The sequence below is a fragment of the Castor canadensis genome, chromosome 11 (genome assembly GCF_047511655.1).
Source record: "Castor canadensis chromosome 11, mCasCan1.hap1v2, whole genome shotgun sequence".
Lineage (NCBI taxonomy): Eukaryota > Metazoa > Chordata > Mammalia > Rodentia > Castoridae > Castor > Castor canadensis.
In genome coordinates, this window is record NC_133396.1 from 83,528,781 (window position 1) to 83,545,692 (window position 16,912).

The following is a 16,912-nucleotide window of genomic DNA, read 5'->3' on the forward strand; positions in this document are numbered from 1 at the left end:
GGGTCAACGATTTACAATAAAACAGGGTAAACGTTAAGACAAAGGGGTAATTTTTAACTAATGGTTTTTCTTAACGTTTCAGTAGTTTATTCACATCTTAGTCTATAGTCACTTGCCTAGAACCTACTAAATACTAAAGTTAAAAAATATAAGAAGGCTTGCCTAGAAAGTGTGAGGCCCTGAGTTCAACCCCAAGTTTTGCCAAAAAAAGAAGTATATAAAATTAAATTCTACAAACACGATAATTATATGATAGGTTTCCAAGGCAGTTTTCTTTAAAAGCGTTTTCTTATTTTTATTTTAATTAAAAAAATTTCTTTTGGCAGTACAAGGGGTTAAATTCAGGGCCTTGTGGTTGCTAGGCAGGTACTCTACCACTTGAATCATTTTGACAGTCCTAAATTTAATTTTTGAGACAGGGTCATGTTATATAGCCCTAGCTAGCTTCAAACACAAGATACTCCTGACTCAGCCTCCCAAATTCTGGATGCAATTTCCAGCCCTAGTCTCTTATTTTTGAAAAGGATATGAAAAGAAAAAAAAAGTTCTTGTATATTTTACATATAAGGATATTTTCAGATTGACAAATTAAGTAACTCAAATTCTTGAACTTGATTTAAAAATGGAGAAAGAAAAAATGTTATTTTACTTAATCTAAAAAACATATTCACCTCAGATAATCTGCAAACTGAAGAAAATAAAGTGAAAGAAAAATGTTGGTTTGGGAGTCTAGCTCAGTGCTAGAGCACTTGCCTAGCATACTCAAGGTCCCAGGTTCAACCCCAGCACTACCAAAAAGAAATAAAGCCAAAAGCAAAAGTCACTAATGATTCTGTCATCTTGAACAAATCATTGTTATTGGCATTTTAGTACATTACTTTCCAATATTTTTGTGTCCTATTTTCTCAACATTAGATCATGAAAAATTTCAATGTTGTAAGACTCAAACGATGTATCAATTAGATTAATAACAATCAACACATTTATATTGCAAGCAAAGACATTCAACACATCACAGAAAGCAATAGTGGTTTTTTTTAAAATTCAAATGCAGGTTTGTGTATAGAGGAAAAAAAAATCAAGAGGTAGAAAGATATTTGGTGGAGTTTGTTTTAGTATTCACTATACCTCTTTCTCATTTATATTAAATTATAAAAGAAGATCTTCAAAAAGAAGAACAGCATTGACCACACCCACAGGTAGATTTATAAAGATGACTTCACTTACTTTGTGTAAACCTCCAAAGTGATTCTGGATATTGACCAGATAGTCTGGTGACTTGATCTAAAAAAAAAAAAAAAAAAAACAAAGTAAACTGTAAGTCATCTTTTTTAATAGTTAAGTACCATTTTACAAGAAAAAACTGAGCATTTAATCAAAAGAGCAAAAATAAATAAAACGATAGGGAACTCGAGACGGGTAAATATTTTAAAGTTTATAGCCAAGCACCAGTGCCTCATGCTTATATCTTAGCTACTCAGGAAGATCCTGCTTTGAAGCCAGCCCCAGGCAAATAGTTCATGAGACCCTATCTTGGAAAAACCGTAACAAAAAAGGGTTGGCTGAGGGGCTCAAGCAGTAAGAGTGCCTGCATAGCAAGTGTAAAGCCTTGAGTTCTAACCTCAGTGCTACCCCCAACCCAAAAAAGAAAAAAAAAAATGAATGAAAAAAATAGTTTTCTAGAGTCACATTGTATCTAAAGAATTAGCTAGCTAATTTATTTTTTCTTTTTTCCTCCTAACCATCATTTAAGGAAAAAAAATTGTAAGATATGAAACACAGCGTGAAGAGATAATGAAACCTTTCAGTTGAGAAAAAACTTAAAAGTTTACAACAATGAATCTTTTAAAAATCCCTTTTACCTTAAAATTTTCTTGCAAGTGGGTATTAGGTATCTCTGTCTACTTTTCTTAGAAACATTTTTTCATATAGAAATTTGTTTAAAAGTGGTCAGATTGCTATTTTGGAAACAGAAGCATTTAACATGTAAAAGTGTAATGGATAATTTTTGATAGTTATTACTTGTACTAAAAAAATTTTTGAAAATCAATTCCTGTAATATTTTTCTAAGATTGCAACATGTACTACTGAAACAATATATATGTGTTGTATATATTATATAACAAGAATAGTCATTTTTAAATGGATGAAATAAAAATATATGACATTTTAGGGTTTTTTTTTTTGGTGGGGGGGGAGTACTGGGGTTTGAACTCAGGGCCTTGAACTTGGCTAGTAAGTGCTCTACTATGTAAGCACGCTTCCAGCAAATTCTAGTATTTTCTTTCTAGTGGAAGTCCAGTATTTTCTTCCTACACCAATGGATATTCTTGTACTTCACCCCTTTGCTGATGACTGTCCCAGAAAACAACCCTGGAAGATCAGAATTTTTCTTAATATGCCTCAATACTTGGTCCTTTAGCTAGCGTTTTCTTCTTCATATGGGTATGTTGGCTTCATTAAGGTCACAAGAATTACTAGAATTCTTAAGGAATCGTAAGACCTGGGGTTTATGTGGTTCCAAATGGTTACATGCTGGTAGCAATGGTAGTGAACTACTGGCTATATGAATGACTTAGTCTCTTAATTGTTAGAGCTTTATATTTTGAAAACATATGAAAATTATTAATAACACTTAATTTGAATGTTCACTATGTACCAGGTACTTTCTAAGTGCTCTGCATACATGAATTAATTTAATCCTCACAGCAACCCAGATGACGAGACTGAGGAACATACAGAAGTTATGAAATTATCTGAGGACATGTACCTGGTAAGTGGAGGAAGGAAATAGAGGGATCCTGGCTCCAGAGGCCATGTTTTTAGGTACTATTCTGAGTGTTGCATATCTCTTTTTAGGATTTCTCTATAATGAAAGAATGGAAGCTGGGTATGGTGGTACATTTCTGTAATCCTAGCACCTGGGTGGATAAGGCGGGAAGATCACAAGTTCGAGACCAGACTGAGCTACATGTTCAGACCCTGTCTCAAAAAACCACTCACCACCACAAAAAAAAAAAAAAAAAAAGAAAAGAAAAGAAAAAGAAGAAGAGAATGGAGGAAAAAAAATGAGCAAGTTGGGAAATAAAATTTTAATAAGATGGTGAGGGAAAAGTAGAGAATTAGTTTTCTGTGGGACTTATTAGTTTACAAGTTCATCTAGGATCCTCTTAAGCCTCAAATTAGCCAGTATTTTTCTCTATTAAGTTGACTCTTTCATTGAATAAACTTAAATTCACATGCATAATTAAAGACTGTTATACTAACTTGGTGTGAATTTGAACAATCAAAAGAGAAAAGTAATTATCTAAGAATACAAAAACTTACAAAAAACCCTAACACTCCTGACAGTGTGGTGATTCGCAATGCCAATTCACCAGTATCTTTATAAAATTCAAAAATAACAAATAACTCTTCTTCTTTTTTTTTTGACAGTACTAAGGTCTCAACACCAGGCCTTCCACTTTTAAGGTAAGAGCTCTACCATTTGAGCCACTCCTCCAGTCCCATAACTATTCTTTTGAACATAAAAACACCCTAATTTCCATAAGTAAATATTTAAGCTGGCTGGAAATTATTTATTTAGGTATTAGATGCCATTATATTACTATCAAATAAGTACATAGAATCAGTCATTTTAATAAATATTAAAAGTATATAACTTAAAAATTTTTGAATAAAAACTTTCAGTCTTTTTTTAGAAAAGAAAATTCACAGAATATCTATATACTTCAACTAAAAAGATAGGTCCTCCTATGAGAAGAGTCATATGTATAGAAAGCAATGTTACCTCTAGACTCAACAGAGTCCCTGGATCTGACCTTAACAGTAGTGACATCACTGTAAGAACTGTCTTGATCATCGTCTTCAGTTTCTCCTAAAAGAACATAAATAATATTCTAGTACAGTCTTTATTCAAATGCTCAAACGATCTGGATTAAACAAATGAACAACTCAGTATCAAAACAAAGGCTTTTAAATGATCATATATAGAGTTGCCATTTATTTATTATGCTTACTATTTTGAACCACCAAGTTCTGATGTGCTAGAATTGAAGTCATTTATTTGGTGTTCTCTGAGACATAATTATTTCCTAAACATATTTCAGGGTAACATGTAAAAGACATATTCTGAGGCCTTAAAATAGAGTGAGAAACAAACAGATGAACATCAAAAAGTGGAAAACTTTTACTTTATGGGAGGGAACTGACATAGTTACTGTGTAACGTATGTGTGTTTGTCAGTGTGGATGGGGATAATGTTGCACCAATGTACAATATAAGCCTAATCAGAACTGTCACTATGAATCCCCCCCATATATTTTTATTATAAAAAATTCTAATAAAAAACTACATATCTGAAATTACTTCTAATGTAAAGAAAAATAGAATATATTACATGATATTTAAAAAGCAGATACCTTCTTCAGAGAAATTGACCTTCTGTTGGACACTGGCAGTTTCTAGAAAAAAAAAGCATACACGTACATTAACATCAAAAGTTAAAGTTTAGGAATAAATAAGAGCAAAGATGCATGAAATAAATATTTTTTCTGTTAAATCATATGAATCTATTATTTCCTTCTGGATATTTCAGAAATAAATCTGATATAAATTAGAATAAAAAAGTGTTTGTTTTTCTTCTAGTCATAGGTCTGCTCCTACTCTAAAGTACAACTTGTATATGCAGAGAACATTGAGTTCTACATTAACAAATATTCTAGTCCCTACAGGTTTATATATTTTCATTCTCCTATTTCTTGAAAAGCCTACCATATCAGATGAACTGACAAATCTGGTCTTTAAAGCACTGATGTGTCAGAGAGGAAGAAAAGTTAAAAAAAAAGTTCTCTTTTCATGCACATCACTGTTTCTCAGAGCAACAGGGAACTTGAATACAGAAAATAAGCAAAATATACCAAACTTTAATCTCAGTATTTTTTCATGGGCTACTCTGAAACTTTTTTTTTAAAGAAAGGGAAATATACCCAAATGCAGGCATTGCATGACTAGGCTAAAACATTGAATGATCATTATAGAAAAGTAGCATAATTCATATGCCAACAAAACTTTTTTTTCCCTATGGGTTTTAACCTCTATTTGCTTTCTAAAAGGGTGTGAAAGTTGTCAATACCAAAATGGAGTCATTTATGTCAAACCTAAACAAAATGCAGCCAAAGGCCATAAAACAAGGGTCCTCATTCATGTGCACTTATGCTAAAAACAATTACAATGAGTCTCTAAACCACAAAACTTCCAGATTAGTCATTTCTTTTTTCCTTTTCTTGTGGTGCTGGGGATTGAACCTAGGGCCTTGTGGATGGTATCCACACCCTCTATCACTGATCCATATTCAAGACCCCCAAATTAGTCACTTCTATATACATCTCTCCTTAGTAACAGCTGGTAGTCAACAACTCCTGTAGTAATTCCTGTAGCCAATGATGCTTATTTCAAAATAACTCATGTGGACTACTTTTTCTTTAAAAAGATTCCCCTTAGCTGGGCGGCGGTGGCTCACATCTGTAATCCTAGCTATTGGGAGATTGAAATCGGGAGGACTGAGGATCTGAGGCCAGCCTGGGCAAATACTTTGTTGAAACCCCATCTCCAAAATAGCCAGAGCAAAAAAGGGCGAGAAGTGCAGTTTAAGCAGTAGAGCACCTACTTTGAAAGCCTGAAGCCTGAGTTCAAACCCTAGTCCCACCAAAAAAAAAAAAAAAAAAAGATTCCCTTTGCCCTAACCTCCTTGGGCATTACCTATGGTCTGCCATAAAACATAGGTATCCTGGATTGCAATCCCTTGGGATTCCCAAATAAACTTTATTTTGGAGAGTTGGTCTATTGCTCATTTGAAGTTGACAAGGGAAAACAGGATTGTGGAAAACAACTGCCACCACACTATACAGTGAATTTGAAAATTTTTTTCTATGGCAATTTAGTTAGATTAACATACTACTCAAAGTCTGATTTCCACCGAAAATACTCCTCTTTGATAGTGGCAAGTACAAATCAGCATCTGAAATACATTTGCTAGGAAAAAAAACCTAACCCTGAGAAACTTGCAGATAACATCAAGATTCTCTTCAAAAGCCAGAATCAAGTATAGTATATGCTATTTTAATTTAGGCTCCCTTCATTTTCTCTTTTTTGAAGGACAAAAATGGAAAGTTCTGAGCATGGTAGTGAAAATCTGTAATCCCAGCACTTGGGAAGATGAGGCAGGAGGATCTCGAGTTTCAGGACAGCCTGGACTCTACAGTGAGATTCCAGCACGAGGGAGAGAGAGAGAGAGAGAGAGAGAGAGAGAGAGAGAGAGACAGAGAGAGAAAGAGAGAGACAGAGAGAGAAAGAGAGAGACAGAGAGAGAGAGAAGGGACAAACTTCTCTTGGTTCTGTTTCCTTAAGAACTTTAAAACTGCAGTACTGAAAAAAATTTGCCTTTCCATTCTTCACTGGAGGAATTCTTTCCTTTTTGAAGTTTTATTTCCTAATTGCCTATGATAGTACATCACATTTTTAACAACAGTTTTATTTTACTTATGTACATAACTATCCACATAGTGATAAATGGAAGGTGCTTTCTTGAGAATGATCATATTTTATTTACTTTTTTTGGGGGGGTGATATTGGGATTTGTACTTGTGAGACAGGTGCTCTACAACTTGAGCCATGCCTCCAGCCCTTTTTTGTCTGGTTATTTCTGAGATAGGATCTTGCTTTTTGTGCAGGCCAGCCTGGATCTGGATCCTCCCAGTCCTCCTGATCTTAGCCTATTTGTAGCACAGGATGACAGGTGTGTGCCACCGAGTTTAGCTATTGGTTGAGATGGGGTCTTGCCAACTCTTTACCTGGCTGGGCTTGAACCTTGATCCTTTGAATCTTAGCCTTCCCAAGTAGCTAGGATTATAGATGTGAGCCAACTGGCACCCAGTTAGTTACAATCTCATAATAGTTAAGACCTTAATATTTGCATGCTGCTAAATCAGTTAAAAAACCGTAACAGTTAACCGATTCCCAAAACAATATAAGGGAATGTGTTCACAAGGAAGAGTCACAGATATGAAATGACTTGTCTAAAGTAGTACTAACAAAATAAAAAGCATATGAACGCAAACTCTCTGAGTTGCAGCTTACTGACCTTCTACTACCACATTAATCTTGTTCACAACAGCACATAACAAGCAGTCAATAATTTGTTTTGTGTGTGTGTGTGGGGGGGGGTGCTGGGGATTGAACCCAGGGCTTCTTGCATGCTAGGTGAGCACTCTACCACTGAGCCACAATCTCAGCCAGTAATTTTTTAAATAGATGAATGGTGAAGAAAACATTTGAGTTGAACTTTTTCTAATACTCCTAAGTATAAGTGATGTAATAGAGCAGGGTTTATTAAAGACATGTCTATGTTAGGATATTAAATTTTGTATAGTTTAACTCTTCAAATACTGTTTGGCAAAACTTTTTTTTTGGTACTAGGGTTTGAGGTCTCATGCTTGCTAGGTAGGTGCTCTACCACCTGAGCAACTCCACTAGTTCAGAATGGCAAAACTTTTTAAAGACTGAATTGAAGCTGGGCATGGTGATGCATGCCTGTAACCCCCTAGGCAGATTGAGGCAGGTGGATCAAGAGTTCAAGGCCAGCCTGGGCTACAAAGAGACACTGTTGCAAAAAAAAGAAAAAAAAAATTGACTTGATATTACAAAGGAAGGTATGTTGAAGATGTATTATTCATTGAACTTTCAGAGAAAAAGAGCAGTAAAGTAAGTCCTCCTTTTTTCATTGTTGTATTTTATTTCTGCATATACTTGAAGCTTTATATCAATTTATCTAGGGCCAATTCATCTAACAGTCAATTCTACATCTACGTAAGATTCAACCTCCTTTTTTTTCCCATTTATCTGTGTTGTCTAATTTGCACCGGGGAAGGCAGTTTATGTAAGAGAGTTGCCCACAGTTTTAATATTCCTACTGTTACTATATATGAAAACTTTAAAAAATATTTTGACACAGCATGTCACTACGTAGCCCACGCTAACCTCAAACTCACAATTCTCCTGCCTCAGCCTCCTGCTGGGATTACAGATGTATGCCACTATGCTACTTATTTCTGAGCACTTTTAAGATTTTAAATCTAGTGTCTAAAAGACCTTTTCTTTTCAATTTTATGCTCTTTTTTTGATGTGGGGGTGGGGCAGAGACAAAGATTAGCTATGTAGCTGAGGATGGCCTTGAAAGTTTGGCCCACCTGCCTCCGCTTCCTGATGCTGGGATTATAGCATCCACCACCACACCTGCCTGAGAATTCTATGTTCTTAACAATATTTACTAATATTAAATATTTATCAACAGCATTCAAGACATCAAAACCGGTTATGTAATGCAGTCTTGATATCATTAAAACAAAAATATTGTTTTATTATCCAACAAGATCTATGAATTAGAAGTCTAAAATAATAAATCCTATAGATTTAACAAAAACTAGTCTGGACATGGTGGCCCATTTCTATAATCCCAATTACTTGGGAGGAACAGATTGGGAGGATCTTGGTTTGGGGCCAGCTTGGGCAAAACTAGTGTGAACCCATTTCAATCAGTAAGTTGACTGTGATGGCACACATCTGTGTTTCCAGTTACATGGGAAGCTGTAGGTAGTTAGATCATGGTCTGAGGCAGTCCCTGGGCAAAAATCCTATCCACAAAATAACTAAAAAGAAAAAAAAAAAAAAAAAGGCTGAGTATGGCACAAGTGAGTTCAAACCCCAATACTGTCAAAGAAAAAAAGTTACAGAATCAGACTTGTGGTCATATATATTATTTTTGTTTTAAATTTTTGATGTGCTGTGCTGTAGTTGAACACAGGATCTTGAACATACTAGGTAAGCATTCTACTACTGAGCTACACCCCCATACCTTCATATACATTTCATTTTAATTTAGGGTTTGAATTTGGGGTCTAATGTTTGCTAGGCAGGTAGGTACTCTACCAGTTGAGCCAGACCCCCACCCCTTTTTTGCTTAGTTATCTTTTCAATAGGGTCTTAGGTTTTTGCCCGGGGCTAGCCTTGGACATCAAATCCTCCTACCTATGCCTCCCATGTAGATGGGATTATGTCATCAGCCTGGCATGTTTGTTGAGATGGGGTCTTGTTATCTTTTTGCCTAGGCTGGCCTGAAACTATGATCTTCCCTATCTCTGACTCCTGAGCAAATGGGATCAGAGGCATGTGCTACCACCACCTGACTTCTATATATACATTTTAAAACATGACTTTCAATCTATTAAATGAAGCTTAAGAAACCCAAGTTTAGAATGTCATTCTAAAAATAACATATCTCCAATAAAGAATCACAGTTAATGTATTATTGCTAATGTAAAGATGTTTAATTTCTCATATTGCATTATATCTACAGGTAAAATAGTAAAGTCTTTTACAAGATAAACTATAATACTTTCCAGTCTCCTCACTGCCTGTTATTTGTACTTCAAAATTCAGTTCAAATGTCTTTTCCAACTTTTCTAGGCTCTCTAGAAACACACCACTATTTTAGCACCAATAAAATTACAAGGGGCTGAGTATGTGGCTCAAGTGGTACAGCAACTACCTAGCAAGCACAAGGCCCCAAGTTCAAATTCCAGCACCACCAAAAAATAAATAAAATTATAGAAATGAAAAAAATTACAACTATTTTCTTCCTTTTTTTTGGACAGTGTCTTGCTATGTAGCTTAGACAGGCCTGGAACACACAATCAGCTCCTATAGAGCTGAGACTACAGTAATATTTAAATCTGTTTTTCTTTTTTTGTTGGATAATGTACTCCTAAGAGACAGAAAAAAATTTTCATGGCTCTTAATGGTCCTAGCATTTAGGTCAGTCGCTGACACACAGAAAATAGCTAAAAAGAAAGTTTATTTAATGAATAGATTTTATGATCATAGAAGAAAATGTTTAAGATTTTTGCTACAATTTCTTACATGATAAATAACATTACTTAGTAACCTGAGAAAAATAATTGAAATTAGTTCTCAATAATTAGATTCCATGCAATGGCTTAAACATTCAACCTGTTTTCATCATTTTAACCTAAGCTGCAAAGAATGTACAGATAGATATTTAAATATAATTTGATGATGAATCAGTAGAACACAGGACTTCCTGCTTTAATTTCATTTCCCTCTTTTGTTATTCAGCTTTATTTTATTACTATTATTATTTTTTGTGGGACTGGGGTTTGAACTCAGGGCTTTGTACTTGCAAAGCAGGTATACTATCACTTGAACTACACCTCGAATCCATTTTCCTCTGGTTATTTTGGAGATGGAGTCTCATGAACTATTTGCTTGGGTTGCCTGGAACTGTGATCCTCATGATTTTACCCTTTCATGTAAGCCTTATCAGTATGAGCCACTAGTACCTAGAAGCTTCCTTTATTTTAAACACTACTGCTCCACATAGAAGATAAACACACAAAAAAGACATATTTTTTAAAAAGGATATTATTTTTTCCTATGTTCTTGCTGAAGCTCTGAGAAACTAAAGTCGTATTTGAAACAAAGTTATTAGGGCTGTGGCTTCAACCGGTAGAGAAATGATAATAATTAAACCATGCTGTGAGAGGCCTTACTTTTCCAACAACTTGACACAGGGTCTTACTATGTAGCCCACTGGTCTAGAACTCACACTCCTCATGCTTTAACCTCCTGAGTGCCAGGATCACAGGAGTGCAGCACCGTAACTGGCTAAGAATAGGTAACTTATAATCATCTCCTCTGGTGGAGACCACTAACCAATTGTACCACTTTCTTTTGCTTAGCCACAGGTGGTTAAGGAAATAAGAAGTTCCAGGTATATCTCAGCCCATAAGACTCATCAAAGTCTCCAGATATTTTCAAAGCCCAGGTGCCAAGTCTATCTACTATAGACTTTGTATTTCTAAAGATTTATGGGATGTGTGCAGTGCAAGGAGTGTAGGGTACTCAAGAAAATATAAACTTCATTTACTGTGTTTTATAAAATACGTATTAAATAGTTATATGCACGGATATATCAGTATGAATGTATATCAGAAAGTGTGAACTCCTGAGTTTATTCCTGGAATACACAAATGACAACTGGCTGACTTGCTATCTGTCCCTGCCATCAGTATAAACCAGGAGTCAGCAAACTCCCTTCACAAAGGCCATAGAGCAAACAGTCCAGGCTCTGTGAGTCCTGTAAGGTCTCTGTCACATGTAACTTTTTTTCAAAAATGGGAAAATTGAGTCTAATGGGCCAGGTTCTACCTAGAGGCTTTAGTTTGCTGATCCTAGTACAGATGCTGTTAACACTGCTCTATACCAAGTTTGCTTTTGAGAACAGAATCAGAGTGGGGGCAGCAGGAAGGAGAGAGTAAAGCACAGCTTGGGGATGTCACAAGTATTCAAGCTCCAAGAATGGCATTTCATGTACTTCAAGATGTACCAGCATTACTATTAAAGGAAGCAGAGGGTACCATTCTCTGAATTCCATAGAAAATTACTTTAAACTGGAAAGCACCTTTTAAAAAGGCTTTTATTATAAAATTATTTCTAAGTCTAGCATACAAAGTAAGAGTGTTAGGCCATTTTTCTAATTAAGAGTCTATGGCTTAAAAAGTCTTTTTTCAAAATATTTATATATTTATTTTATTTTTTGTGGTGCTGAGTATTGAATGTAGGACCCTGGAGTCTCGCTATGGAACTCAGGCTAGCCTCAAATACTCAATCTTCCTGCTTCAGCCTCCCACGTGCTGGTATTACAGGCATGTGTCACCTTGACTGACTAAATAGAACACTTGAGAAACTGGTGGGAAAAAGTACATGTGATAAGTGGCATCCTGAGGATCATTTTCAGTAACCAGACACTATAAATCCTGAAGTCTCTAAAAAAATCAGCCTGAGCTTAAGTAAAAAATGAATTTAATAGAGGAAGTTGCAGCTATGCACTTTTATAAAGGAAAACAAAAGTTCCCTCTTCTCGCCTTAAAACTTAGTCCTACCACATTCAGTGTAGGTTTACTTAAAGCCACAGATTCTTGAACCTCATGTCCTACACCATGGCAAACAGTGAGAAGAATTTAAATTAGTTCAACAAACATGGCAATGGACACTGAATTTTCTATGAAAAACATCTCAAATTCATTTTCTAGATCAAGGGAAAAAATTCAACTGGCAAGCTGACATCTTTCTCTCCACAGTATGAATTTAACAAGGGCTAAATAAAAAGTACCTGGGTTTGTGAATATATGTACTCATGTATTCTACTAATAACCAAAACCCTCGATAAGAACCTGTAAGAATTAGAGATAAACGAACCTAATTCACTCATTTTAGTATTTCCATTTGTTTTGTATGTTGAATCTGTAAGAGAGATAGCAAGAAAACAGTTAGAACTGAAAAGGAAATGCATCAAATGGTTCTTTACCACAGCTTCAAAACCTTAACAGATCTTTAAAATACTTTCAGGAAACCAACTGTTATAAAACACAAAAAACACGATTCTCTCTTGAAGGGAATGACTGCGAAGGAGAAAACTAATATAAAGAAAAAGAAATTTCCTTTTTAGTTCAATGATAAAGCATCCTCATGAGCTAACAAACACAGAAAATGAAGTACAAGTATAGACTGCATTGGAATGGTCTTACGTTTTCTTCTATAGTCATGAAATCAACTTAAGGACAGTACTTTTTAAGGTTTTAGTCAAAAAGAATGAAAATTTTGTATCCCCCATGCCACAAAGCTTCCATCTCAAATTTTTTTTATTAGCAGTATACTGGGAAGAATATTTTACTCTAAAGTCCCTGACTTTAGTTTGCAAGCATCAAACTGGCAAAAAAGAACCATAGCAACATGCAAGAAACAGCCTGTTTAAAGAAAGGGTAGGCACATTCATGAAGTCAAGTCCAAACAAACTAAAAGGTACAGAAAAAAGTTTATGCAGCCAGAATTTGTGTTTGGAAAGGGAGAAGGGCTGGAGATACAGTCCGTGGGCAGAGTGCTTTCCTAGTATGTGCAAGGCCTTGGGTTTGAGCCCCACTACTGCAAAAAAGGAGGGGGGAGGAGTTATCTTTGAAAAATACTTAAGAAACTGACATTGGTTGCCTCTGATGAGGAGAGGGGGTGGTTAATGGATGCAGGGAGAATTTTCACTGTACCCCCATAGTAACATTTGAGATTCTGAACCATATGAATACATATACTACTCTATTTAAAAATAAAACTTATCTATTATTTAAAAAAAACAAAGGTACCAACAGACAAAACAATCTCTTACCAGAACTTAGGCTTCTTAGAGGGGGTCTACATAGGCTAATCACAGGATCTTCACCTGCCACTGGTACAGAAAAACATTTAAGAGAAATAAAACATGATTTATTATGCAATCATCCTTTTATTTAGTCAAAAAAGGTTTATGGAGCTTTTCATTATCCTAGAGAATTAAAGGCAAGTTCTCTCTCAGTGACAATCCCTTGTTAACTAGTGACAACAGTTAACTAGAGATAAATTTCCCGCCACATAAAACTTATGATCTTAGAAAAGAAGATCATATTGTACAAAAGGAAAGGAGTAGTAAATAAAGCTCTTCTAAGTTATTCAGTTAAGAACCAATTTCTGGACCGCAGGACCAGCTCATACTCTATGAGTCACTTACTACTTACTGTCATCATGGATTTTTTCTTTTCTCCCCGGTACTGGGAATTGAACCTAGGACCTTGCATAAGCTAGGCAAACATTCTACCACTGAATCACATCTCCAGCCTTTATTTAAATTTTATTTTGAGACAGGGTCTCATTAAGTTACTCAGTCTGGCCTCAACCTTGCAATTCTCCTACCTTAGCCTGCCAAGTGCTTGGATTACAGGTATACCATGACACCTGGTTTATGGCATATTTTAATTTTAGAGTTAATATACTCTACTTAATCTTGTGTGTGTTCAGGTAATTTTAAACAAAGTCTCAATGTTAGCTGTGGAGCACTTCAATAGTCTATGGGTTAAGGGCATAAGTCTGTGAGTAAAAACAATTCTATTAAATAACATTCTAGTTTTAGTCTGGAAAACCATATACAAAGGTACATTTTCTAAAACCCAATAATATATCTAATTTGGATAATATTATGCTTTGTTTCATTTATCTCCATAAAGGCATTATCCTTTGGCTCTGCACTGTAACTGCAAAAACCATTTTGATGACTCCCCCTAAATCTTCCAGCTCTGAGACTCTATAAAATAGCTCCTCATTTGTTAGCATTTCACATATAAGTACCTTTAAAAATAAAGTTTGGCTGGATTACTCATATAAAACCAGCTACTTGGCAGGGGGAGATAGGAGGATCATGGTTTCAGGCCAGTCTGGACAGAAAAGTTAGCAAGCCCCTATTACAAATAAAAAGGTAGTACACATATGTAATCCCAACTGCACAGGAGGTGGAGGTAGGGTCATGGTTTGAAATTGTCTGGGGCAATAAGTGCGAGACCCTATCTGAAAAATAACAAAAGTAAAAGGGCTGGAGGCCTGGCTCAAGTTATACAGCACCTGCCTAGCAAGTGCAAAGCCCTCAACAAATCCCAGTACTACTAGAAACCAAAACCAAAACAACTCAAAATCTGTTTTTGTTTGCTTTTTTGCTGAGATATGCTTAAAGGGGAAAAAAACCCTACCTGAATCAACTATTACTTCAGTTCTCACCTTTTCATTTAAGAAGCATTCTCTGTATTTTCAACTACACATATAGCCCTAGGCAAGGTGCTTGAAGGAGACAGAACCAGAGATGTGTGAGGGAATAAAATAGCAATGACGCTTCTTCTCGTTAGGGGTGTCCCTCATGTGTCTGCTTTTGCTCATCACAGCACACCTAGCGCTGTCAAGAGTGAGAACTGGCACAAATAAGGTATTCAATGAATATTTTATGAACTTTACATCTCTTGGAAAGTGCCAGGAGAGGGGAGAAATGTTTTACTGTGTAGTGATTTCACCTGCACTATCTCAATTCTTCAGTGCTTCTGTGAGTTACGTAGGGCAAATAATATAGCCTGAGGTGCAAGATGGGTGGTCAACATGACCACATTATGCAGCCATAATTAAGCCAATATAGGCTTAGTATAAATTCCAAAAAGACTGTTCAAGATATTCTACTGAAGGATAATTTCATACTATAGGCTGGTACTCCAGTCTTCTATCAATTTACTTAACTCTGTAATCTCTATAAATTTAGTCTAGATTTAAAAACTAAAACCTGGGCATGGTGACATACATCTGTAACCCCAGCACTCGAGAGGCTGAGGCAGGTGGTTACAAGTCTGAGGTCAGCCTGGGTACTATAGTGAGACCCTATCTGAAAAATACTTCCCATCCCATGACCTATTCCTGCTTTTCTAGGACATAAAATTAAATCTACTGTAAATAAACTCAAATTATGGTTTTTACAAATGGCTTGGAAAATCTGATTACAACATTCATTACTCAAAGCATTTTGCTAAAATACTTCAGCTCTTAATATAGTAATAATAGGCTATTCAAAGAATTTAGCATTAAAGGTGTGTTTGACACTAAACTGCAACCAGACATGTTCTATCCTAAACGGAGAACAGAATAGTTTGAATTACAGTGTATCATCTTATTAGAATTAATAGATAAATAAGTCAGGATCTGAGCAATAAAACCAGAATCATATATTAAGGAGGGACTTTCCTAATATCAAGAAAAACACTGAAAGTAAGTGGAAAAGCCAAAGCATTAAAAACTGAATTGAATTTAATCTTTACCCTGCTTTTCAGGATATTTTATTTCTTAAATAAATATTTTAAGTTTTAAAAACTTCATGTTCCATCGATTCTAAGGTGATTTTTTACCTCTCTAAAATTGATATATGTCATATATCTATATGTCTATAGCATATCACCATAAATTTTTTTCCTTCTAGGTGGTACAGAAAACAATGGTGGTGTATCTTACAACCAATGGCATCTTGGACTTGGTATTAAGCTGACAAGATTGAGCCATACTATGTCAAGATTTTACCACGCAGAAAACAATTTTAAGCAGAGGCAATGTGACAATTTTTTGATGCTTAAAACTTTACTAATTATTTCATGGGAGGGTGACAGTGAGGCTCTTGGGGAAAATGAAAGGGTTGTTGAAAAGATAAGCCTGGGTCTTAATTGTGGCTGAGTCATATATCCTGTGATCTTAGAAAATAATCTTAAGATGCTCTGAGCTCTAGTTTCCTCACCTATTAAAGGGGCATAATAGCTACCCTGAAAGGTTAGGAGAATTAGCACATACAAAGTGGCTGGTACCTTGCACACTCGGATGTACCCTGTCTTTTCCTGACACCTACATATATTGCTTAATTCAGTAACAGTCAATAAAGAAGACTCGTTAAACTCTGAATAAGATATGATTTGGGATCCTTGAGGAACCACTGATTAATGTGTCCTTTAAAAGGTTGGCAGGTAAAGAAGTAAAACAAAAAATGAACTATTCTTACCTGGAGCCTCTTGTATTCTCCTGACAGTTTTCTTTGAGACTGTTTGGCTTATAACAGTTTGGGAAGGTGGTTCATCCTCTAAAGAACAGACATCAGAAAGGTTAAAATTCAGGATATACAAACTGGGAGAGCACACAAATTTAACAGCTCTAAGCAAAAATGCAGGTAATTCATTTCCTTAGAAATGTGTAATTAGGTTTATCAAAAAGTAAGAATTGAAGTAGTCAGAATTTCTAAGACAGAGCATAACTAAATCGTCAAATATAAAAATTTTTGTTGCTTTACAACAAAAATATTACTTTAGGATATTAAACACTGTATGCATGCATAGAACTATCACAATGAAATCTTTGTATTATTAATGTATGCTACTTCAAAAATAAAGTAGTATTTAAAAGATGGGCT

At 35.4% G+C, this 16,912-nt stretch overlaps 1 protein-coding gene across 5 annotated transcripts in view; it reads right to left on the minus strand.

Annotated features, from left to right (window-relative positions):
• Window positions 1-16,912, minus strand: part of Tor1aip1 (torsin 1A interacting protein 1) — a 32,743-nt gene that overhangs the window by 14,037 nt on the left and 1,794 nt on the right. For 3 of the 5 annotated variants that reach the window (XM_074047336.1, XM_074047337.1, XM_074047335.1), the window contains exons 2-7: window positions 16,508-16,585; window positions 13,292-13,351; window positions 12,334-12,378; window positions 4,422-4,463; window positions 3,791-3,877; window positions 1,228-1,284 (exon numbers count right to left, since the gene is read on the minus strand). In XM_074047336.1, the coding sequence (XP_073903437.1) occupies window positions 1,228-1,284; window positions 3,791-3,877; window positions 4,422-4,463; window positions 12,334-12,378; window positions 13,292-13,351; window positions 16,508-16,585 (369 nt within the window). The remainder of the gene's footprint in view (window positions 1-1,227; window positions 1,285-3,790; window positions 3,878-4,421; window positions 4,464-12,333; window positions 12,379-13,291; window positions 13,352-16,507; window positions 16,586-16,912) is intronic. The other 2 variants (XM_074047338.1, XM_020164333.2) reach the window with 1 other exon arrangement.